At 43.2% G+C, this 26716-nt stretch overlaps 1 protein-coding gene across 2 annotated transcripts in view; it reads left to right on the top strand.

Annotated features, from left to right (window-relative positions):
• NF1 (neurofibromin 1) overlaps positions 1 to 26716 on the top strand; it is a 5218972-nt gene that overhangs the window by 1472065 nt on the left and 3720191 nt on the right. For both annotated transcript variants that reach the window (XM_044054637.1, XM_044054636.1), the window contains exon 12: positions 25355 to 25489. In XM_044054637.1, coding sequence (XP_043910572.1) covers positions 25355 to 25489 — 135 coding nt within the window. The remainder of the gene's footprint in view (positions 1 to 25354; positions 25490 to 26716) is intronic.

Here is a 26716-nt window from a genome sequence, read left to right as displayed (position 1 = left end):
CTCAAGATCAGACAGGCCTAGGGCAATTCTTACTGCCCCAGACTGGCCACGCCAGCACTGGTACCCACTGTTACACAGTCTGACAACAGTGACACCCTGGCACCTTCACCAGACACCTTCTCTGCTGTCTCAGCAAGATGGACAGATTTTGCATCCACAGTTGCAAACCCTAAACCTTGCAGCCTGGCTTATCCTCTGAATACACCACCAGCAACCCTCAGCAAACAGGTGCTGGACATCATTCTTGAGGCCAGAAGGCCTAGTACTAGGAAATCCCCTGCTGAAAAGTGGAAAAGGTATTGATATTGTTCTTGGAATCTGTCTCAAAGAAAGGACACAGCAGTAACCTCCTTACCTCAAATCCTGGATTACTTAACAGAGCTACTCCGCAGAGGCCTAAACTTCTCCTCCATTAAGATTCATACCTCTGCCATCTCAGCTCATTATAATACTGTGCCACCTCTATTTTCTCACCCTCTCATCAAACAGTTCCTGAGAGAGGCTAACAACTTAAGGCCCCCTAGCAGAGCACCCACCCCTACCTGGGACCTTAAATTTGCACTGGAAAAGCTCACGCTTCCCGCTTTTGAACCTGCTGCTTCAGCAGAGTTAAAATTCCACTCTTGGAAAACAGCCTTGCTTTTAGCCATAGCCTTCAGCAAGAAGAGTGTCTGAGTTACAGGCACTAATGGCTGTGGAACCCTTCAGTATTTTCCATGCTAAGAGAGTTTTCCTCAGGACTAACCTGTCCTTTATGCCTAAAGTGGTGTCCAGTGTGGCTTTAAACCAATCCATCCATTTGCCAACCTTCTTCCCTAATCCTCAGAATAAAGGGGAAAGGATCCTGCACTCCTTGGACTTGCACAGACAGCTCAGGTTCTACCTTGACAGAACTAAACCTTTCAGAATATCTGACCAGCTGCTAGTCAGCTTTGCTAAAGGGGCAGGGGGCAAGGCCATTTCAAAGCAAACCATTTCCAAATAGATAGCACACTGCATCCATTTCTGCTACAAGCACCATGGAAAACCTACCCCACAGGGGATCAGAACACATTTCACTGGGGCTACTTCCACCTCTACAGAATTTCTCAGGGGAATCCCTACCAGAGACATTCCGGAAGCTGCAACCCTGGAGTTTTGTACACACCTTCGCCAAGCATTACCACTTACCTATTTTTTCTAAATCCAGAGCTGGATTTGCTACTGCAGTCTTACAAGGCCTGTTGCCAGCCCTAACACTTCTTGACTGCCTCCACCCTTCCTCAGCTTTGGGGATCAACCCGAGTGTGATGACTGCAACAATAAAACACGAAGAACATAGTACAGTTGTCTACACTTACCATAAATGTAGATGTTTAAGTGTATTTACTGTTGCAGTCCTGGATGTTCGTGTTTCACTGTTGCAGTCATTACTCTTGGGTTATCCTGCTGGCAGGCTACCCGCAGTCTGCCTGAATTCCAAAGTCCTGGTCCGGCGTCTGTTGCTGTCAGCTCTTCCCTGACATCACTGCGCCAGGGTATAAAAGATGCAGCCAACGCCATTTTCCTCAGTCTTTCTTGCTGCGCGGTGCCCGAAGCAAAAGCAGTTCGCAAGTGCCAGTCGGCCCACTCCTGAGATTTTCAAATCTGAATTTTAGAACCGAAGTCTTCATTAAAGCTAAGTACCCCGTTGGGGAAACTTTTTTCTTGCTCCAGACCGATGTCAGAAAAAGTTAACAATTGTATTTCTTGTGGGAAGCAAATACCTCATAAGGATTTTCACTCTTACTGTATTCCTTGCCTAGGCCCTGATCACAACGTTGCTAGCTGTTGGTTTTGTGCTAGATTTAACCAATGCACTATTAAGCGTCGGTTCGATTTTGCATTTCATTACTTTGGCCGAAGATTTAATTATATAATGCCGTCAGAACAGCCGACGACTGGAGTTTACAAAAAATGCAAGGACAAGGAAAAGGAGATAGGCATCCGAGGTCCAAAACTGATGACGAGGCCTCAGTTAGGCCAGCCACCGGTCCGCCAGTTCTCAGTGAGACGCTTTCACAGCCCCTGGCGCCCGCTACCTCAGAACCACAGGCTGCTTCCAACTCCCACGTGGAGCCGACTGGGCCTCTGGGATACTCAAGGTATTGGACACTCGGAAATCATTCTCTCAGATGGGTCTGTTGCCGCTGAGCACTCATTGGCTTCTGAGGGTGTCTTCAGACCTACAGAGTTATATGTTAAACCATCTTCAGCTTCAAAGATAAAGACTAAAGCAGCTCTAAAGACAAAAAGTACAGTTTTGTACATACCATAAATGTAGATGTTCCAGTGTTCGCCCTGCTGCAGTCATCACACTTGGGTTATCCTGCCGTCAGACGTTCCTGCTGTTGGCCTGAGTTCCAAAGTCTTGGTCCGGCATCAGTTGTTGTCGCTTCTTTCCTGATGTCAGTGCGCCAGGGGTATATAAGAGGCATCCAACGCCATTTTCTTCAGTTTTTCTTGCCCCAGATGTCAGGTGCCCCCAATAGGTAGGCAGTATATATTGTTATATAAAAATGTGCATATAAAAATAAAACAATACCTTCAGGCACAAGCAAATACACCACAGAGGTTGTATAGGATAGAATGGTATAGATAAGTCAAGCTAGTTCAGAGGGGATGGAGGGAGGGTAACCTGGGCTGCAGCAGGGTGAACACTCGAATATCTACATTTACGGTAGGTACAAAACTGTACTATGTTCATCGTGTTACCCTGCTGCAGTCATCACACTTGGGTTGAATCCCAAAGCTAAGGATGGGTGGTGGAGTTAAACAGGGTTAGAAGAAGCTAGTAGGCCCTGCAAAACTGCAGTGGCAAAACCAGCTCTAGTCTTAGAATATAGAGGTAAGTGATGGTGTTTGATGAAGGTGTGCACTGAACTCCCAAGTTGCAGCTTCCAGAATATCCTTGGTTGGCACCCCTCTGAGAAAGGCTGCTGATGTAGCTGTAGCTCTGGTAGAGTGGGACCTAATGTTAGTAGGCACTGGTTTCCCATGATGCATGTAGCAGAAACGTATGCAATGTCCTATCCATTTTGTAATGGTCTGTTTTGAGATGGCTTTTCCTTGTGATCCTGCAGCATAGGCTACAAAGAGCTGGTCAGATTTTCTGAAAGCCTTAGTTTACCCAGGTAGTAATGTAATTGCCTGTGAATGTCCAAAGAGTGCAGGAGTCTTTCTCCTTTGTTCTGGATATTTGGGAAAAAGGTGGGCAAATGAATGGTTTGGTTTAGGGTCACACTAGATACCACCTTTGGCATAAAGGAAGGGTTAGTTCATAGAGAGACTCTGTCTTGATGAAAAATGAGGAAAGGCTCCACTGCCATTAGTGCCTGTAGCTCTGCGACTCTTCTAGCTGAAGTTATTGCAAGTAGCAGGGCAGTTTTCCATGAAAGAAATTTTAAATCAGCTGAAAAAGCTGGTTCAAAGGATGGCAGTGTAAGCTTTTCCAGAACAAAGTTGATATCCCAAGTAGGTGTTGGTGCTTTCCTGGGCGGTCTTCTGTTCTTAGCCCCTCTGAGGTACTGTCTTAGGAGTGGATGTGAAAAAGGAGGATCCGTGTTGTAATGAGCTGAAATTGCTGAGGCGTGGATCTTAATAGATGAAAAGGAAAGTCCTTTGTGCAACATCTCCGTTAAATATTGTAGAATCTGAGGAATGTTTGGATCAAGGGGATTTTGGCCTTTAGCCTGGCTCCAGGCGCAAAATCTTTTCCATTTGTCTGAATAGGTTTTCCAGGTGCTGGGCCTCCTGGCCTCCAGAATGACATCCATAACCGCTTTGGATAGAGGTGTTGGCTGGTTGTTTAGGTAATTTGCCATGCAGCCAGGTTTAAAGTCTTGAGCTGGCTGTGTAGAATCTGATTGTCTTGCTGAGTGAGCAGGTGAGGAATTTGTGATAAAATCCATCGTGGGCCATGTTCCTTAGAATGGGATACCAGTGCTGGCGTGGCCAGTCTGGGGCAATGAGTATCATTTGTGGCCTCTCTAATCTGACTTTCAGCAGTACCTTTGCTAGAAGAGGCAGTGGAGGAAAGGCATACACTGTTAATGTTTTCCAACTGAATGAGGGGGCGCCCACTTTCCAAGCTTGTGGGTGGAATGTCCTTGTGCAAAATTTTTGAAGTTGGTAGTTTTGGGGGTTGGCAAACAGATCTATGTCTGGGCGTCCCCATTTTTGAGTTATTGCAAATACTTGTGGATCTAGTTTCCACTCGTGGGGATCCATGATGTTTCTGCTTAGGTAGTCTGCCAATGTGTTTTTCTTTCCTGGCAGGAATTGTGCTTGTAGTTGAACTTGGTAAGGCAGTGCTGTGTTCCAGAAGGTCATTGCTTGCCTGCATAGAGGGTAGGAATGTGTGCCCCCTTGCTTATGTACCACATTACTGTGCTATTGTCCATCTTTATCATTAGATATCCTGGGTGTAAGAGATCCTTGAAAGCTGTTAGGGCATTCTGTACTGCTAGCATTTCTTTTTGATTGATATGCAGATGTCTTTGATCTGTAGTCCATTTGCCCTGAATGCACTGTCCTGCCATGTGTGCTCCCCAGGTGTAGTCCGATGCATCTGTTGTCATAGTTTGCCTGGCTGTGGGTAAGGTGAAAGGCTGACCCTTGTTGAGGTGACATGCCTGTGCCCACCATAGAAACTCCTGTTGAAGGCAGGGAATGAGTGGTATCATTGTTTCCAAGCTGTGGCTGTGCTGAGTCCATACTCTTTTCAGGTACCGTTGTAATTTCCTCATATGCAGTTTTGCAAATGGTATTAGTAGTATGCAAGATGCCATGAATCCCAAGGCCTGCAGAATTTTTCTTGCAGGGAGTTGTCTTTGTTGCCATTATTTTGAAGTATTGAGTCAGCTGTTGTTGCTTGTCTGGCGTGAGATAAGCCATCTGGGCTGTTGTATTCAAGCTGGCACCCAGGAATATTATGTTTTGTGAGGGCACTAGTTTTGATTTCTTTTCGTTTACTGTGTACCCTAGGCAACTTAGAAGGTGTGTGACAAATGCCAGATGCTTTAAAAGAATGTCTTTGCTTTCTGCTTGAATAAGGCAGTCGTCCAGGTATGGGTATATTTGAATTCCTCTTTGTCTGCAGTATGCAATTACTGGTGCCAGGCATATTGTGAAGACCCTGGGCGCAGTAGATAAGCCAAAGGGCAGTGTAGAGAATTGATAATGGGTTGTGAACCTGCAATGAAGCAGAGGTATCTTCTGCAATTTTGTCTGATAGGGACATGCAGGTATGCCTCCTTGAGGTCCAACGTTACTAGCCAAGCATTCTTGCCCAGCATGGGAAGAAGCTGCTGTAGTGTTAGCATCTTGAATTTTGGTATTTGCAGATAGGTGTTCAGAATTGAAAAATCCAGAATGGGTCTCCATGCTTTGTCCTTTCTTGGGACTAGAAAGAGTCTTGAGTAAAATCCTTGTCCTTGCTCCTCTGTAGGTACCTGTTGAATGGCTCTCATGTCCATGAGAGCTGTAATTTATTTTTGTGCCTCTGCCCATTGATTTGGTGGCAGGTTTGGCATTCCTTTTATTCTTGGCAAGGTATGAAAGTGGAATCTGTATCCTTGTGAGACAATGTTTAGGACCCATTTGTCTTTTGTGATGATATGCCAGTTGTCTGCAAAAAGTGCTAATTTTCCTCCCAAGGGAGCTGCCAAGAGAGATTTGCTTGGTAGTTTGAGGGGTGAGTCATTGTGTTTGTCTTCTGCTAGCTTGGGGCCTGTCTTCTCCCCCTTTCTGGGTAGCAGAGCCCCATTGGCGAGGTTTGTAAGGGCCTTGTGACTGACCTTTGCCCCTTGGGCATCTGTATTTGCCCCTCTGTGATCTGTCAGAAGCTGGAAAGGACCAGTTTTTTGTTGGCCAATTTCTGCTGAAACGAGGGGGTTGTACCTGTAAAAAATCCTTGACCATCTGCATAGACTTTGCCTTATTCTCTATTTTCTTTAAAACCTCTTCTGCTTTGACACCAAATAATACATCCTGCTGTAAAGGTGCATCCAGTAATTTTGCTTTAAACATGATCATGTAGGGTTTGTTTTTAACCAAGCATGTCTATGTATGACAGACCCAGTAACAGCTGCTCTGCAGGAAGCTTCCAATGAATCAAATCCGCATTGTAAAGTATGTTTGCCCACCTGTTCAGCTGCATGCAACAGATCCTGCATTTCCTTGAATTCAAACTGTTCAGAATGTGTGCTCATTTTTTGTTTTAATTGAGACATTAGGAATTGCTGATATTTCAGCATGTGAAACTGACAATTTAGTGCTCTCATAGCCAGAGTAGCTGAGGTGTATATCTTCTTTCCCCATCTATCTAGGGCTCTGGAATCCCTTTCAGAGGGCACAGGATTTTGGCCATAGAAGCTTTAGCCCCTTTGGGACTCTGGGAAATTGTTTCTGGGTCAGCCACAGGGCTTTTATAAAGGAATTTGCGAGTCAGGTACTCTGTAGTATCTGTCTGGTTTGGCTGGAGCAGGAGGTAGAGAGTCTGGGTTAAGACTAGTCTCCAAGTAAACATCATCCACAATGTCTAAAACTGGAGGGATAGCAAGTGGTCTGTGCTGGGGTAGTAAAAGGAACTCTCAGAGCCTTTTCTTAGAATCAGAGTAGTCCTGGCCTTCCCAGTGGAAATGTTCCCTCATGGTATGTAAAGTTTCCCCAAAGGAGTAGTCTTCAGGGGAGATGCTGAGGGAATAGAGTCTTCATAAGGGGGAAAAGCGTAATCCTGTTCCTCAGAAGAATCTGAGGAAATAGAAACCTGGTCAGATGAAGCATAATCCTCCTTGTCTTGGTCTTTTATCTGGAGGGGGATGGGAACCCCTGATTAGGGTAATCAAATCTTCATCCATCTTAAGCATCTGTTTCTTAGGCATGGGGCCTTGAACTGGAGACTCATATACAGTCTTTTTTGGTTTTAATGGAGTTTTAAGCTTAGCATAAGATTTAATGGCGAGTGTAGTCGGTCTGAAGACACCTTCTGCAACCGAAGGTGTTTCTACTGCACTGGGATCTCCTTCTGCTCCGGTGTCGGAAGGGCCTAATGAAGATGGCTGCGAAGGCCTAGTACACTCCGCTTGAGAATCTAAAGCTGTCTGGGGTTCCATTTCTGCGGTCGTCAGGGGCTGCTTAGGCGCCTCACTGAAAACCGGAGAACCGGCGATAGGCCCAGCAGAGGCCTCGGAGTCTGGCTTGTTCTTAGGCTGCCTATCCTTATCCTTGCGTTTTTTATGCATACCGGTCGTCGGCTGCTCCGACAGCATGATACAATTAAATTTCCTACCAAAGTAATGTTGTGCGAAGTCAAAACGGCGTTTGATAGTTCGTTTATTAAACCTAGCACAAAACCGACAACCAGTGACGTCGTGGTCTGGGCCTAGGCAAGGAATACAATAAGAATGGAAGTCCTTATGAGGTATTTGCTTCCCACAAGAAATGCAATTAACTTTTTCTGACATCGGACTGAGGCAAGAAAAGGTTCCCCAACGGGGTACTTGGCTTTATTGAAGACTTCGGACTGAAATTTGAATCGAAACTCTCAGGTGTCGGCCGACCGGCACTTGCGAACTGCTTCGGGCACCGCGCGGCAAGAAAGACTGAGGAAAATGGCGTTGGATGCCTCTTCTATACCCCTTGCGCACTGACGTCAGGGAAGAAACGACAGCAACCGACGCTTGACCAAGACTTTGAAACTCAGGCCGACTGCGGGACCGCCTGACGGCAGGATAGCCCAACTGTGATGACTGCAGCAGGGTAACACGATGAACATCAACAAGTACAGCATTCTCCTACTCCGACTTCCATGCCTAAAAAACAGATGCTCAAAATGGCCGAAGACCTAATTACTTTGATCAGGGGCTCCCATCCCCCTCTTGATAAGAGGCCTAGGCAAGACACAGAATATGATTCTTCTGATCAGATATCTATTTCCTCTGATTCCTCTTCTGAACAGGATTACTCCATGCTTCCTTATGAGGATTCTGATGCTGAAGAATCCATTCCTTCAGCATCTCCTCCTGAGGACTATTCTTTTGGGGAAACTCTGCATACTTTGAGGGAGCATTCCCATTGGGAGAGCCAAGATTATTCTGAATCTAAGAAAAGGCTTAGAGACTTTCTGCTTCTTCCTCAGCGCAGACCCCTTGCTATTCCACCTGTCCTAGACATTGTAGATGTATTTTTAGAGTATGGTCTGTCCCCTGATTCCTTACCCCCCTGCACCTGCTAAGCCAGACAGATACTACAGGGTCCCGGATTCTCATAAATTCCTATATAAAAACCTCACTGCTGACCCGGAAACTATATCTCAGGGTCCCAAGGGGGTTAAAGCTTCCACTGCAGAAAACCCTGTCCCCTCTGATGGGGATTCTAGGGCTCTAGACAGATGGGGGAAAAAGTTTACACTTCTGCCACCCTGGCTGTAAGGGCTTTAAATTGTCAATTTCATATGCTTAAATATCAGCAATATCTAATGTCTCTACTTAAACAGAAAATGTTGACAAATACTGAGTGTTCAGAGAACAAGGAATTGTAGGATTTATTGCATGCAACTGAACAAGTGGGAAAGCATACTTTGCAACGTGGTTATGATTCACTGGAGGCCACTTGCAGGGCCGTTATTACAGGTTCTGTTATTAGAAGGCATGCTTGGTTAAAGGAACATAGTCTACCTGATCATGTTAAAGCAAAATTATTAGATGCACCATTACAGCATGATACTTTGTTTGGTACTAAAGCAGAAGAGGTGTTGAAAAAAATGGAGGATAAAGCAAAATCCATGCAGACAGTCAAGGATTTCTTACAGGTACAGCCACCCAGGTTTAGCAGGAACTGGCCTTCTAAAAATTGGTCCTTTCCAGTCTCAGACAGACTACAAAGAGGCAGATACAGGCGCCCCTGAGGCAGATCTCAGCCCCAAGGCTCTTACAGGCCTAAACAATGGGGTGCCCCTACCTCCAAAAGCGGAGAAGACAAATCGCAACCTTACAGGAAACTGTCCCAATGACTTTCCTCTACCAGTTCCAAGCAGTTTTCTTTTGACAGCCCCCTTAAGGGGAAAGCTAGCACTTTTTTCATTAAATTGGCAAATAGTTACTCAAGACGAATGGGTCCTGAACATAGTTTCCAAAGGCTACAGGTTCCATTTTCACACTCTACCAAGGTCAAAGGGCATGCCAGACCTGCCACACAATCAATGGGCAGAGGCACAAAAACAAATTACAGCCCTCATGGACATGAGGGCCATTCAGCAAGTACCACAACAAGAGCAAGGGCAAGGATTTTATTCCAGACTTTTCCTAGTACCCAGGAAGGACAAAACCTGGAAACCAATTCTGAACCTGCTATACTAAATACATTTCTGGAAGTTCCAAAATTCAAAATATTGACTCTTCAGCAGCTACTGCCCATTCTGGGCAAAAGGGCTTGGCTCGTAACTTTGGACTTAAAGGAGGCATACCTGCATGTCCCAATCAGACAATCTTACAGAAGATAACTCAGATTCATAGCTGGCTCAATGCATTACCAATTCTCTGCACTGCCCTTTGACTTATCTACTGCGCCCAGGGTCTTTACAAAATGCCTGGCACCAGTAATTGTGTTTTGCAGACATAAAGGAATTCAAATATATCCCTACTTTGACGACTGCCTAATTCAAGCAGAGAACAAAGACACTCTTCTAAAGCATCTGGCGTTTGTAAAAAGATTACTAATTAGCCTAGGGTATACAGTAAATGAAAAGAAATCAAAACTAGTGCCCTCTCAGGAGGTAATATTCCTGGGTGCAAGCTTAAATACAACTGCCCAGATGGGTTATCTCGTGCCAGACAAGCAAAAACAACTGACTACTTCAAGAAATTGACAACAAAAACCCACTTATCTGCAAGGAAAATCCTGCAGGCCTTGGGTTTCATGGCATCCTGCATTCTTCTAATTCCATATGCCAGACTGCATATGAGGAAACTACAATGGTATCTGAAAAGTGTTTGGACTCAGCATTGCCACAGCCTGGAGACAGTAATTGCACTCATTCCCTGCCTACAACAGGAGTTTCGATGGTGGGCAGAAGCCTGTCACCACAACAAGGGTCTGCTATTCAGTTTACCCACAGCCAGACAGACACTGACAAACGGATGCATCGAATTATGCCTGGGGGGCCCATATGGCAGGAAAATGTATTCAGGGCACACGGCCTGCAAACTAGATGCATCTTCACATCAATCAAAAAGAGATGCTAGCTGTACAAAATGCCCTGAGAGCTTTCAAGGACCTGCTTCATCCAGGACAGTTACTGATAAAGACGGACAACACTATGGTCATGTGGTACATAAGCAGGGAGGTACACATTCCTACCCCCTCTGCAGACAAGCAATGACCTTATGGGACACAGCATTGGCTTTTCAAGTTCACCTGCAAGCACAATTCCTGCCAGGAAAAACAAATACTCTGGCAGACAAACTAATCAGAAACCTCATGGATCCCACGAATGGAAACTGGATCCACAAGTCTTCAACATGATAATAAGGAAATGGGGATGCCCAGACATAGATCTATTTGCCTCCCCTCACAACTGTCAATCGCAGAGATTTTGCACAAGGATTTACCACAAGCAAATATGGAAAGTGGACGCCCTATCATTCAGCTGGAAAAATCTATCGGTATATGCTTTTCCCCCACTGCCTCTCCTTCCCAGAGTACTCTCAAAGGTCAGACAAGAGAAGCCAAAAATGATTCTGATTGCACCAGACTGGCCACACCAGCACTGGTACCCAATCCTAAAGAGCTTGTCTCAAGGTCCAGCATGGATATTGCCTCAAACTTCTCACTTGCTGACCCAACAAAACAATCAGATCCTGCACAGCCAACTCAGGACCTTAAACCTGGCAGCTTGGCGGATAATGTAGCCATTCAGAACACTTCTCTTTTAAAAGCTGTTATGGATGTTATCTTGGAGGCCAGGAGGCCCAGTACCAGAAAATCTTATGCAGAAAAATGGAAGAGATTCTGTGCTTGGAACCAGGAACAAGGCATTGACACGTCTGTACCAAATATTCCTCGGATTTTACAATACCTAACTGAGATGCTGAACAAAGGCCTTTCTTTCTCATCAATTAAGATTTATGCCTCTGCCATTTCTGCACATTACAATACATAACCACCTATCTTTTCTCATCCTTTAATAAGGCAGTACCTCAGAGGGGCCAAAAACATTAGGCCTCCAAGGAGAGCACCAAGTCCGGCCTGGGACCTCAATTATGTTTTGGAAAAACTTACACTGCCTCTTTTCGAGCCAGCATCAACAGCAGATATAAAATTCTTATCCTGGAAAACAGCTCTGCTCCTAGCCATAACCTCTGCAAGGCGAGTCTTGGAGTTACAAGCACTCATGGCTGTGAAACCTTTCATTATTTTTCATCCAGACAGGGTTTCTCTCAGGACAAACCCTACATTTATGCATAAGGTGGTGTCCAGTGTGGCCCTCAACCAAACCATTCACTTGCCTACCTTTTACCCAAATCCACAGAACATTTTTGAGAAAATTCTGCATTCTTTGGGCATACACAGGCAGTTGCGCTACTGCTTGGACAGAACTAAAACTTTCAGAAAGACTGAGCAACTTTTAGTGTCATATGCTGCAGGATCACAAGGAAAGGCCATCTCAAAACAGACTATTTCTAAATGGATAGGCCATTGCATCCGTTTCTGCTACTTTCAACATGGCAAATCAGTGCCTAAGAGCATTAGAGCTCATTCCACCAGAGCAGCAGCCTTCCTCAGAGGAATACCAACCAAAGAAATATTAGAGGCTGCAACTTGGAGTTCAGTGCACACCTTTACAAAGCACTACCACTTACCTCTCTACTCTAAGTCCAGAGCAGGCTTCGCCACTGCAGTTCTGCAGGGCCTGATAGCCTCTCCTAATCCTATTTAGCCCAGCCACCCAACCTCAGCTTTGGGATTCTCCCCAAGAGTAATGACTGCAACAGTGAAACACGATGAACATAGTACAGTTGTGTACCTACCATAAATGTAGATGTTCAAGTGCATTCACTGTTGCAGTCCAGGTTACCCACCCATCACCCCCTTCTCTTTGCTGGGACTTATCTGCACTTCTCTATCCTATAGAACCTTATTGGTGTATTTGCTTGTAGATGAAGGAAATGTTATTTTTGTGCATGCATTTCTGATTGGTATATTTTTCAGCCTACCTATTTGGGGCACCTGACATCTGGGGCAAGAAAAACTGAAGAAAATGGCGTCGGCTGCATCTTTTATACCCCTGGCGCACTGACGTCAGGGAAGAGGCGACAGCAACAGACGCCGGACCTAGACTTTGGAATTCTGGCTGACTGCGGGTAGCCTGCCAGCAGGATAACCCAAGAGTAATGACTGCAACAGTGAATACACTCGAACATCTACATTTATGGTAGGTACACAACTGTACTTTCTCCTACCTCCAAAATCGGAGAAGACAAATCCCAACCTTACAGGAAACAGTCCCAGTGACTTTCCTCTGCCAGATCCAAGCACTTTTCTTTTGGCAGCCCCCTTAGGGGGAACATTAGCACTTTTTTCATCAAACTGGCAAATGGTTACCCAAGACAAATGAACATAGTGTCCCAAGGCTACAGGTTCCATTTTCACACCCTACCAAGGGCAAAAGGTATGCCAGTCCTGCCACACAATCAATGGGCAGAGGCACAAAAGCAAATTACAGCCCTCATGGACATGAGGGCCATTCAGCAAGTACCACAACAAGAGCAGGGGCAAGGATTTTACTCCAGACTTTTCTTAGTGCCCAGAAAGGACAAAGCTTGGAGACCAATTCCGGACCTGTCTATACTAAACACTTTTCTGGAGGTTCCAAAATTCAAGATGTTGACTCTACAGCAGCTACTGCCCATGCTGGGCAAGGAGGCTTGGCTCATAACTTTGGACCTAAAAGAGGCATACCTGCATGTCCCAATCAGACAATCTTGCAGAAGCTACCTCAGATTCATAGCTGGCTCAATGCACTACCAATTCTCTGCACGGCCCCTTGGCTTATCTACTGCACCCGGGGTCTTCACAAAATGCCTAGTACCAGTAATTGCATTTTGCAGACAGAGGAATTCAAATATATCCCTATTTGGACGACTGCCTTATTCAAGCAGAGAACAAAGACATTCTTCTAAAGCATCTGACCTTTGTAAAAAGATTACTAATTTGCCCAGGGTACACAGTAAACGAAAAGAAATAAAAAATAGTACCCACTCAAAAGATAATATTCCTGGGTGCAAGCTTAAATACAACTGCCCAGATGGCTTATCTCACGCCAGACAAACAAAAACAACTGACTACTTCAAAAAGTTGGCAACAAAGACCCAGTTATCTGCAAGGAAAATCCTGCAGGCCTTGGGTTTCATGGCATCCTGCATTCTACTAATTCCATATGCCAGACTGCATATGAGGGAACTACAATGGTATCTAAAAAGTGTTTGGACTCAGCATTGCCACAGCCTGGAGACAGTAATTACCCTCATTCCTTGCCTGCAACAGGAGTTTCGATGGCGGGCACAGGCCTCTCACCACAACAAGGGTCTGCCATTCACTTTACCCCCAGACAGATAGACAGATATACACTGACAAAGGATGCATCAGATTATGCCTGGGGGGCCCATATGGCAGAAAAATGTATTCAGGGCACATGGCCTGCAAGCCAGATGCATCTTCACATCAATCAAAAAGAGATGCTAGCTGTTCAGAATGCCCTGACAGCTTTCAAGGATTTACTTCATCCGGGACAGCTACTGATAAAGACAGACTATACTACGGTCATGTGGTACATAAACAAGCAGGGAGGTACACATTATTACCCCCTCTGCAGACGAGCAATGACCTTATGGGACACAGCATTGGCTTATCAAGTTCACCTGCAAGCACAATTCCTGCCAGGAAAAACAAATACTCTGGCAGCCGAACTAAGCAGAAACCTCATGGATTCCCCACGAGTGGAAACTGGATCCACAAGTCTTCAGCATGATAACAAGGAAATGGGGATGCCCAGACATAGCTCTATTTGCCTCCCGTCACAACTGCCAATTACAGAGATTTTGCACAAGGATTTATCACAAACAAGCATGGAGAGTGGACACCCTATCCTTCAGCTGGAAAAATCTAACAGTATATGCCTTCCCTCCACTGTCTCTCCTTCCCAGGGTACTCCTAAAGGTCAGACAAGAGAAGCCAAAAATGATACTGATTGCACCAGACTGGCCACTCCAGCGCTGGTACCCAATCCTGAAGAGCTTGTCCCAAGGTCCAGCATGGATATTGCCTCAAACTTCTCACTTTCTGACCCAACAAAACAATCAGATCCTGCACAGCCAACTCAGGACCTTAAATCTGGCAGCATGGCAGATAATGTAGCCATTCAGAACACTCCTCTTTCAAAAGCTGTTATGGATGTTATTTTGGAGGCCAGGAGGCCCAGTACCAGAAAATCTTATGCAGAAAAATGGAAGAGATTCTGTGCTTGGAACCAGGAACAAGGCATTGACATGTATGTACCAAATATCCCTCAGATTTTACAATACCTAACTGAGATGCTGCACAAAGGCCTTTCCTTTTCATCAGTTAAGATTCATGCCTCTGCCATTTCAGCCCATTACAATACAGAATCACCTATCTTTTCTCATCCTTTAATAAGGCAGTACCTCAGAGGGGCCAAAAACATCAGGCCTCCAAGGAGAAAACCAATTCCGGCATGGGACTTCGATTATGTCTTGGAAAAACTCACACTGCCTACTTTTGAGCCAGCCTCAACAGCTGATATAAAATTCTTATCTTGGAAAACAGCTCTACTCGTAGCAATAACCTCTGCAAGACGAGTCTCTGAGTTACAAGCACTCATGGCTGTGGAACCTTTTATCATTTTTCATCCAGACATGGTTTCTCTGAAGACAAACCCAACATTTATGCCTAAGGTGGTGTCCAGTGTGGCTCTCAACCAAACCATTCACTTGCCTACCTTATATCCAAACCCACAGAACAAGGGTGAGAAAATTCTGCATTCTTTGGACATACACAGGCAGCTACGCTTCTACTTGGACAGAACTAAAGCTTTCAGAAAGACTGAGCAACTTTTAGTGTCATATGCTGCAGGATCACAAGGAAACGCTATCTCAAAACAGACTATGTCTAAATGGATAGGCCATTGCGTCCGTTTCTGCTATTCTCAGCATGATAAATCAGTGCCTAAGGGCATTAGGCCTCATTTTACCAGTGCAGCAGCCACTTCAGCAGCCTTCCTCAGAGGAGTACCAACCAAAGACATTTTAGAGGCTGCAACTTGGAGTTCAGTGCACACTTTTACAAAGCACTACCACTTACCTCTTTACTCTAAATCCAGAGCAGGCTTTGCCACTGCAGTCCTGCAGGGCCTCATAACCTCTCCTAATTCTATTTAGTCCAGCCACCCATCCTCAACTTTGGGATTCAACCCAAGAATAATGACTGCAGCAGTGAAACACAATGAACATAGTACAGTTGTGTACCTACCATAAATGTAGATGTTCTAGTGTATTCACTGTTGCAGTCCAGGTTATCCTCCCACCGTCCCCGTTTATTTTGCTGGGGTTTATCTGTACTTCTGTATTCTATACAACCTATGTGGTGTATTTGCTTGTAGATGAAGGAAATGTTTCTTTACTGCATGTATGTTTATTGGCATAATATATTTAGCCTACCCTTTTGAGGGCACCTGACATCTGGGGCAAGAAAGACTGAAGAAAATGGAGTGGGCTGCATCTTTTATACCCCTGGTGCACTGACGTCAGGGAAGAGGCAATGGCAACAGACGTCGAACCAGGACTTTGGAATTCAGGCCTACTGCGGGTAACATGCCAGCAGGATAACCCAAGAGTAATGACTGCAACAGTGAATACACTCGAACATCTACATTTATGGTAGGTACACAACTGTACTTTTCCCTCCCTCCAGCCCCCTGGTTTTCTCTATCCTTCCACCTATCCTCTCTATGGCCATTTTTAATGGCAGTGGTATTTACTTTTTACTGATGGTGTTCCACACCATATACTAGCTTTCTATTTGGGGGGCTCTTGACATTTGGTGCAAGAAAAACTGATGTAATGGCGTCTGTTGTCTGTTTTATACCACTGACGACCTGACATCATGGAAGAGGCAACAGCATCCGATGCAGAAATCCCAAGACTTTGGAATTCTGGCCGACTGAGGGCTACCTCCAGGCAGATAACCCAAGTCTGATGACTGCAACAGTGAATACACTCGAACATCTATATTTATGGTAAGTGTACACAACTGTACTTTTCTCTCATGGAAGACAGTCTTGCTTCTGGCCATCACTTCAGCAAGATGAGTATCCAAACTACAAGCAGTAATAGCAGTAGAGCCCTTCATCATTTTCCATGCTGATAGGGCCTCCCTCAGGACTAACCCATCCTTCATGCCAAAAGTGGTGACCAGTGTGGCTCTTAGCCAATCCTTTCATTTTCCCACTTTTTTCTCTAACCCACAAAACAAGGGGGAAAGACTACTGCACACTCTAGATGTGCACAGACCTCTTAGATTCTATCTAGGCGGGACTAAATCATTCAGAAAGACTGATCAGTTGTTGGTCAGCTTTGCTGTAGGAGGAGGAAGGGGCAAAGCTATATCCAAGCAAAACATTTACAAATGGATAGCACACTGCATCCATTTCTGCTACAAGCAACACTGGAAACATCCCCCTAAGGGGGTCAGAGCTCACTCTACTAGAGCAACCTCTATGGCTTTCCTCAGAGGTTTCCCCACCAGGGACATCCTGGAGGCTGCAACATGGACATCAGTTCATACCTTCACCAAGCATTACCACCTGCCTGTCTTCTACAAATCCAGGGGAGGCTTTGCCACTGCAGTCTTGCTGGGCATCCTAGTCTTCTTGACTACCTCCACCCTTTTCCTCAGCTTTGGGAATCAACCCAAATGTGATGACTGTAACAGTGAAACACAAAGAACATAGTACAGTTGTGTACACTTACATAAATGTAGATTTTTGAGTGTATTCACTGTTGCAGTCCTGGTTCCCCTCCCTCCATCCCCCTTTCTCTCTCTCTCATTACAAGGAACTTTTTGGTATTTACTTTCTGCTGGTGGGGTTCTTCCACCATATCCTGGCGCCCACTTAGGGGCTCCTGACAGGGCAAGAAAAACTATAATGGCGTCAGCTGTCTTATTTTATATTACTGACGACCTGACATCACTCCTGAAGCGAAAGCAACCAACGCAGATATACTAAGCCTCTGGTATTCGGGCCGACTGAGGGCTACCGTGGCAGGGATAACACAAATGTGATGACTGCAACAGTGAATACACTCGAACATCTACATTTATGGTAAGTGTACACAACTGTACTTTCCAGCAGTGATATGGCCAAAGCCTGGCTATCAAATATAATAGATAAACTTGGGATGGTTATAATATCTGGATGAAAGAGCCATGCTACAAAAGAGGTAAAATGTACACGATAAGTGATTTGCTGTAGGACTACTTAAAAACAAATGAAAAAAAATAAAATAGAAGAAACTGCCCAAATTTACAGATTCAAGTTAGGATGACCAAAAAAAGGGGGGGGGGGGGGTTGATATGAATGAAAAAATCTCAACATTGAAAGCTGAGAAGAGGAATTTCGGGATAGTTGGTTGAAGGACTGCTTCAAAAAAAGTAGAGAAGGCGAACTGCCTGTTGTATGATTAGGAACAGATTCACAAATGGACTAGAATTCCTACCCTGGAGATGCTGTTGGATCATGTTATGTATACATCCCTTATAATTTCAAAGATTGAGATTAAGGTATACGTAAAATTCCTAAATATGCCAACCAAAGGAGTTAGCCCTCTCAAATTGTGGCAGATTGGAACGTTCTTAAAAATAGACTCTTACTATTTTGGGCATAGAAGGAAAAAGTGAACAATTTATTCCAGTGTGATGTTATACAGACAAAAAGGATTGAAATTTAAAATATTGTATTTTCTCAAGATGTAGAAACGTTCCCTTACTATGAGTCTGCAACTAGGATGACAAAGAAGTTCTGTTTACAATTAATAAAATAAAAAAAAAAAAAACTTAAGCAAAAGTCAGGAAGTACCTGAGCTTCATGGTAAGAGTTGGGTGATAAGTTAGTGCAGTGGGAATACAGTGTGCAGTGGACTAAGAAATACTGTTGCATATGTCGTAGTATTCGACTGTTGAAGTAGAAATTTTTTATTTGATATGGTAGATGCATCTTACAATGCTGCGAAGAGAATATTTTTTGAAGTTGTATTTACATTGCTAAAAATGGCAAAGTAAAAGCCAATTCTGAATTGCACAAACAAATGGGGAGGGTATACTCACATTATATTTTATGTCCTGTTCTGTAGGAAGCAGGGGTTGTTTGGGGTGGTAGAATGCTGGAAAGTGTGTGTAAAATGCAGACCGAAGTTATGGTAGCATATGATGCCTCAAGAGTAGAACAGGTAAATCTTGTAAGAGGGGCATCCTAGATAGAACATCTGCTCTCAACTTAGAAAATTCTATTCCAATTTTGTCGTGCTTGTATGTTTGAGAGTTTGCTTCACTTGAGCTGGAGCAAGGAGGCAAAGGTTGTATAGAAATGCAAGCTTAAAGCTGTAGAAAATGCTGTTTTTGTTGTTCATGTATAGGTAGGTATGTGTTGTATATTTTTTGGTCAGAAGTGATGAGGAAACTTTCTAATAAGGACAGTGGGAAATTAAGATACTGAAGGAAATTGAAGCAGATGGCTACTTGGGAGACTTGGTGTTTTGTCTTAGAATGTTAATGGTATGACCTTTCTCATCAGAAGGGTATTAACTTTCACTAAGAAGAATAAGCTGCATTTATTAATGTAGCAAAAACCTCATTTATATAACAGCCAAAGCAAAGCAGTGATATAACACAGGATTTAAAGAAGGCTGCTATGCCAGTTAACAAAGAGCAAGAAAGGGGTAATCATTTTGACAACAAGAGAAGACCCCCTGTAGTTGTTGAAGAAAAATCTGAGAAAGAGACTCAATTTATTTTAATGAGGACATATTGGAATGGTAAAAAAAAATACTTTGCTAACATGTATATTCCTCTAAGGTCATACTGAAATTAAAGTTTTTTTTAAGGAAAATACTTTATCAAGACTTACTTGTATTGGGGGAATGGGATTGGAACTTGTTTACCAGTATATCAGAAATCTCAGGTTGATCACAGTCTTGTCTGATAACAAGGGAAGGTAGGTTTCTAAACATGCATGAAAATGTTTTGATGAGTGACTGTAGTAAAATGGCTGATCAAGACCTGGAATTTTGCATAGTATTACCCAAATATGGGAACTGGGCTAGATCAGACAACATGTATAATAACCCAACAAAGTGCATGTGTGCAAGGGACCTTTAAAGTAATGCATGTATTTCTGATCATTCATCCCAGGTGTTAACAATTACCCAGACCAGAATTCAGCCAGGGAGCTAAGCATTGCTGTTTTCCTACGCATTTATTAAAAACGGACTCCTTTAGGAATTGAGCAAAAAGTAAAATGGTTTGCTTATTAAGGCAGATAAAGTGGTCTTCGAAGTATATTTTGGAGGCCTGGGAGAGTGTGAAGAGACTTTTTAAACACAAGTTGATCCTGCAGTCTAAAGAAGTTAGGCAATATTTAGGGTGCAGACTCAAATTAAAGCTGTAATGAGGAAAGGGGTAGCATCATAGTAAAGAAAGTGAAACATCGTAACAGTGGATAAGAAAACTAAATGAGCAGCTAGACAGAATTAATGATTTTAGAGTGCCAATGAAGAAAAGTTACTTTGAAAAATCCTTGCTTGCTGCATAATATAAAAACAAGCACAAAACTTGAAACTAAACTGTTTCCTGGTCTAGCAGTTCTGTGCATGTAGAATGGAACAAAATGGAGGCAGTGACAGCTTTATTTTCCTAGGCTTAAAGATCTCTGGAAGGAAAACTAAGACATATCCAGACAAGATTTTAAAGAGCAAGTACAGTATGTTGTCACATTGTCAACAGAGTTCCATATAGTAGTCAAACCTGTGTTTTCCCAGTAATACTGTGGGCTGTGTACCTTACTTTTGTGTTTATATATATATATATATATATATATATATATATATATATATATATATATATATATATATATGTATGTATGCACTTTTTGCACTGTGTTGTTGGAGAAAGGGTTTTGAGTTTCATCGACTGGTAGAAGATCAAGTGAGGATTTTTTTCCCTTTTAGTACTGATTTGAAGGTATCGCGGTGGTGCAGCGGTAGCGTTGTTGCCTCACAGCAAGAGGTTCTCCCGTTCGATTCTCAGCTGGAGTGCGGGGATTGCCTTCTGTGTGGAGTCTGCATGTCCTCCCCGCGGTTGGGTGGGCGTTCGAAAGACATGCCTAAATGGGCGTGCCTTCGTTGAAGGTTGGACGTCGAGCTGGCACCTCGGCGTTCGTGAAAATCTACTGCCAGTCAGTGGACTGGAGTTCCGCTGTGGCGACCCCTAACCAGGAAAAAGCCAAAAGACAAAGTACTGATCTGAAGGTCAGACCCGATAGTAAAACTAAGTCAAATACATGGCCACATAATGTGCGAAGAGAGGATTCACTACAGGAGAGACTGATGCTGGCCGAGCTTGAAGGTTGAAATAAGGGAGTGGCAGATGCTAAAACTGATAGACCACATTATTGAAGTAATGAATATGAATTTGTAGCAGCTGTTTACAGACATGCCTGGCATGATAAGACCCTTGGTCTTAAAGATTTAAGCTCTACTGAATGACAGCAAATGACTGCATTAAAATAATGATAAATATATACAGAAAAAGGGAGCTAAAGCAGTGGAAATGAGATATTGCCAGTAGGAAAAGGAGTGAAAACAAGGGGAGAAAGGGTTACATCACTGTTCTCTGCATTGTACTTTTCATCATCTTTAGCATTCTATCACACAGTGCCTCTTGTGCTTTGTGCCTGTTGGCTGCAGAAATCTTATTCTAGCTTTGACCTCATTCAGAACTGGGATGAATTAGGAAGTGGTGTGAATTGATTACATGGGAGGAAGGAAGGGATGCATTCATCTTCTAACAGAGTGATATGTTGAGATCAAGACCTATTAACAGAGTTGAGGCAGACAAGAGCTTTTAGAAAGAATGAATAACACTTTGGCTCCTTGTGTTTTGGGTTAAATTAAAAAAACGTTAGATCCAGAGTTAAAAACAAAGAAGTATAAAGTGGGGCCTAAACAATTTTGCAGGGAAAAAAAATAGTTTGGTAAGGATGAAAACCAACATGGGAAGGGTTATTAGAGCTGACCTGTATCAGTAACATGGACAAAAGGCTGTCTAGCTCCAAAATATGTCACATGATTAAGAAAGTTCAATATTATGAGTACATAAACGTGCATTTATATACATTCTGAGTATGAGGAGTCTGATCACTTTATTTATGTATTTGGAGCTTTTTAAGGATGTTTAATCATTGTGATTATACTCCACTGATTTGGCATTTCTGAGCTCCTTACAAGCAGGACTGTGTTAGGTTATTTGATTAGTTTTTCTGTCCTGCGTATATCACTGCTTTCTCATCTTTAAAAGTTCAGTATTTTTCATGGGGGTGCATACACAGTCATTTTTACACACCGACTGGACTTCAGCAGGTGTTCCCACAAGCTAGTAATTCATGTTGGAAATGCATGGAAGAGGAAATTGTGAAATGAAATTGCATTTAAAAGTCATGTCCAGAGTTACTAAATTTTAAAAACATGTTCAAGGAAATGCTGAATCAGGTATGTAACAGGGAAATTGAAGGTATTTTTCTGTGTTACGATTGGTGGTCTGAACCAAAGTAGTCTGAACCAAGGTCATCAGTAAGCATTATTAAGTTTGTGTCTAATTGTAAGAAAGAAGGCAATAAACCAGGAGGTAGAAGTCAAAGTTTAGAGCCAACTTGTAAGGCTGTAGTAGAGATGGTGGATGAAATAACAGAAGTGGGGATGAGAAGTCAGAGAACCAAGCTAAAAAGGACATACATATACAAATGAATTGTTTCCGTGGTGGCATTATAGATTCATAGGTTGGTACTAGGCTATCGGCCCTAGGGCCTATACAAGCCTAGCTATAACAATTCCCTGGATATTTCTTCCCACAATATTTACTTCTCTGGACCCCTGTTTAGCAGGGCGACTGACATGATCCCCGGGGTGAATTTCCTATCTCCCATCCAATCATCAAGGTTCCTTTTGAAGAGGGCCAATGAGGCACTCTGCTTGACATGTATGGGCAGTCTATTCCAGAGTATGGGGAGTCTCTAGGTCAGGAACCTATCCCTCCAGCATGTTTTGTTCGTTGTGATGACAAGGTTTAGATCCCTGGAGCGTGTGGCTCTGAGGGATTGGGATTTCTTTAAGTGGAGCATGTCCAACAGCTCAGGGTTTGACATGGCCTTGTATGTTAAGCAGAGATTGCCTCTGAGTAGACGATATGCCACAGAGTATAGCTGGAGTTTTTTTTAGACAGTCCGCATATGGCATCTGCTTTAGGCCTGTGATTCTTTTAGTGAGGTATTTCTGTGGCCTTTCCAGCTGTTGCAGATGTCTTGTGAGGTACATACCAAACAGGGCATTATATTCTATAATGGGTCTAATGAGGGATGAGTACAGTGGAACAATGACCTCCTTTTTTCTGGATGAAAAGCCCTTAGTGATGAGGTGTGCCACATAGAAGGATTTCCTGACTGTTCTGGCGATGTGGTTATCGAAAGTGAGACCACTGTCCACCTGTGTCCCTAAGTCTCTCATCACACTTTCGATGTTTAGTGCACTGCCACATATGTGGTAATTCATGGGTACATGTTTTTTTCCAAAGGGGATAACTATACATTTCTTGGCATTAAGCTTGAGCCCATGGCTCTGGCACCAAGCATCTTGTTAGCCAGAATCCCTTAGTGTTGGCCTGTACTTCAGAGAAATAGATGCCAAACAAGAGTGGTCCCAGGACTGAACCCTGAGGTACTCCACTTGTCTGGGTCTGGATTTGTAGTCTGCTACTTTTACAGTCTGGTTTCTGTCATTAAGCCAGTTGGCAACCCATCGAGTGATGTAGGGATTTATGCCTAGCTTAGTAAGTTTATCTATGATTCCAGAGTGGGGGATGGTGTTGAAGGCCTTGGCGAGGTCCAGATAGGCTGTGTGGACCGCCTTACCCTCATCCACAGCTCTGGAAGCTGATTCGAAGAAGTCAAGGCAGATTCAGGAGACAAGATCGACCCTTCACAAACCCAAACTGGGTGGGGTCCAGTGTTTGAAGGTTGCCAATGTCTTTGTTTATAAGTTCCATGATAATGCGTTCCATGCCCTTGCAGATCAGGCTTGTCAGACTGATGGGATGGTAGTTCCCAGGATCCAAGGTGGATCCCCCCTTGTGGAGTGGGATAACTGTAGCTGTGCGCCACTCATTGGGCACGAAGCCTGAGGTGAGGCTATGATTAAACATGACACTTAGATGAGGTTCCAGTTAATTTTGTAGTTTATGTAGTACACAGCCTGGGATGTCACCTGGTCCCATGGATGCTGTATTCTTAGTTTTGGAGAGTGCGGTTTCTACCTGTGTGGCCGTGATTACCAGAATTTGGCAATCTTTTGGTATTGAGATGGGCCCTTTAGGGGGTGAAGTTGGGACTAAAACGATCTGCCAGGATATTGGCAATATCCTTGGGATCAGTATATTTAGTGCCATTCTGTTGTAGCTCAGAGCAGATCTGAGCATTGCCATTTAAATTCTTGACATAACTAATAGAATGCCTTGTGGTTGTCTTTGGAATGTTTGGCAATTTTATTTTCGTAACTAGCTTTTGAGGATTTTATGAGGGATCTCAGCTTCTTACTGAGGCTGGTGAGGGAGTTTTTTTGCATCCTGGGATTTTCCTCTTTTCTGCAACAGTTTCTTCCTTCTGTTGAATAGTTTGTTTATAGCAGGGGACCCCCAGATTGGCTTCCTTTTTTTGGAGAAGAGCATCTTGGTTCTATTTGGGATGGCACGATTCATGCACGGGTGGATGTGCTCGTATAGTGCCTAAGTGTAGGATTCTGCAGTCGAACTTTCAGATCCCTTCTGCATGGGTGTCTTGAAGTTTCACTTCTGACTTCAGTAGCATGAAGTTGCCTTTGAGAAGTTTTTTAAGGAGGTTTCCTTACTGGGGGTGGGGGTGGGATGTGGATGTCAGGGGTGAGTTGTTTATGGTCAGACCTGACCAATGAGGGGGTGACCACTGGTGTGGAGCATCTATCTCCCATGTTGGTAATGACCAGGTCTGGGATATTGGAGCCCCTTGTGGGACAAAGGATTAGTTGATCCAGGGCATTGGAATTTATGAATTCCAAGAACCGTTGGGAAAAGGAGTTGGTACCCGAGTAGTTTTCCCAGTTAATGGCAGGGTAGTCGAAATCACCCAGTATTAGGGTGTTTGGTTGTATCTTAATATTTTCAAGTATGTTTAGAAAGGTGTAGTGAGAATCTTGGTGCATGGTGGGGGATCTGTAGCAAGCTAGAATTTGGATTGCAGTCTTACCTAGTGTTAGTTGCACCTGGAGAATTTCAGATGCATTGTGCTGGGGAACTAGCCTGGAGGTGTGAATATCCTTGGTGTGAATATGGACACTCCTCCACCTTTAGTGTTTCGGTGTTGGTTTTGTGGCCGAAAAGTGTGGTAAGGGTTGTAGCCTGGTATTGCAGGGGTGCTCTCTGGAGCTTTGAACCAGGTTTCTGTTACTGCACAGATATCGATGTTCTCCATTTTTAGGAGTGCCTCGAGACCATGCATTTTGAGGTTCAGACTTCTAACATTGAGTAGCATTACCTTCAGATTTTGCATTACCTTCAGATATAGAGAGAAAGTAATGGAGTAGTCAGGAAAATAAGAGATAGGGTTTTCACTGCCCAGCAGGTGAACAAATAAACAATAAAGGTGCACAGCAGAAACAAAAACCTGAAGATAAGAAGAGAGGAATATTTACTGTGTATTTGGGATTATTGAATGTTGGATACTAATGCAAATTTTTGAGTTTGTATATAGTTAATGCTGTTTGGAGAATGTTGGCAATGTATGGGTTTGTGTTGAGGAGATGAAAAAGTTGCCTAATTGGGGATTGCAGCTGTGAAAATCTTTATGATCAGGTGAGGGAGGTGGTCTCCTTTACAGATCAAGTGATATTGTGAGTACGTGTTTGTCTTTCTCTCTGTATCTGTTATAGTATGGAATTAATCATTTTTTTGTGTACATTATTTCTAGTCTACGCTGGATTGGTGGCCCAAGATCGATGAAGTTTACAGTCATGCAGAAGAGCTCCGTGCCATGTTTGCTGACACATTGAGTAGAGTATTGCAGAGCTGTAATACTCATCCTACTATACGCATAACAGCGGCGGTAAAGATGCTGGATTTTTTTCTCATGTATCCAGTTGTCATTCTTTGTGTAACTGCTTTTTCTGCTGTGTTGATTTCACCTATGATGTGGTGAATGAAAATAATTCCTACCCTCTAAACCATTTAGTAATTGGCAGTAGTAAACATGAAGTACATTGTCTCATAGAGGTCAGTTGCACTTTTAGCACTCGAGTATTTGCTGCGTCATGACAATCCGGATCACTTTATAGTTTTAGCTGGAATATTTCCTGAATTAAGGAAGATATTTGTCTTGGTGAAGAAGCTACTTAGCCAGATGTTGTTGCAGGTGAGAAGTGAAGTGAACCATATATAAAGCTAGCAGCACTAAGGAAAAAAATAGTAGTACAGTGCACAAAGTTGCTTTGACATTGTTTTGCACTGATACAATGGAGTATCTTATTGCAGTCAACATGATATCAAACAGTGGGCACCCACTTAACACTTAAGTGGACTTTAATGTGCTTGTCTTAAAAAGTTCAGAGTCTTGATCGTTTAGCAGCCTTCACCTAGTTCTGAATTATTCCAATTTTGAATTGTGGTATTTTTTTATATTACATTTTTTTGTCTTTAAGATGTCTCCTTTTGTTGTTCTAATGGCCATGAAAAATGGCAATAGTAAATTCTCTACTGTTTTTCTAAAAGAAATAGAAATATTATGCAATTGTGATGAGGTGTTTCTGAAAGTAAAGTTCTTAGTTTAGGTAGGATAAATATAGCATTACATCATAACTCCCCCCATATCAGAAACTTAGTTTAGGTAGGATAAATATAGCATTACATCATAACTCCCCCTATATCAGAAATGCAGTTAGTATAAATTAAAGCTTTATATTTATCTTGATGTGAAAGACCTCGAACAGAAGGTATTCTTAGTGAATTTCCTTTGAACTGTTTCAGTAAGAGCAAGTTGAGCTGTGTATGTAAATTGAGCTGTTGTATTCTAAGATCAGTGTAATATACATTGTGATTCATCTGTTAAGGATACAGATTTAAAAAGTAGACCCATAAAATGCACAGCACTTTTTCTAATATTGTTTACATGCTTGGGAAATAAAAATCAGAAGAAATTAAATTTCCAGTAAATTGCTTCTTGTAGAATAGCCCCATTGAAAAAGAGGTTTGATGTAATTACTGACTTTCCAAAGTACATCACTTCATATTTATTGGTGACAGACTGAACAAGATAATTTTAACTTTAAGTTGAGAC

The sequence above is a fragment of the Protopterus annectens genome, chromosome 13.part0 (assembly GCF_019279795.1).
Source record: "Protopterus annectens isolate FY-2018-M chromosome 13.part0, PAN1.0, whole genome shotgun sequence".
Classification (NCBI taxonomy): Eukaryota; Metazoa; Chordata; order Ceratodontiformes; family Protopteridae; genus Protopterus; species Protopterus annectens.
The sequence above is the reverse complement of the archived record's forward strand: the minus strand, read 5'-3'. Positions and strand labels throughout refer to the sequence as shown.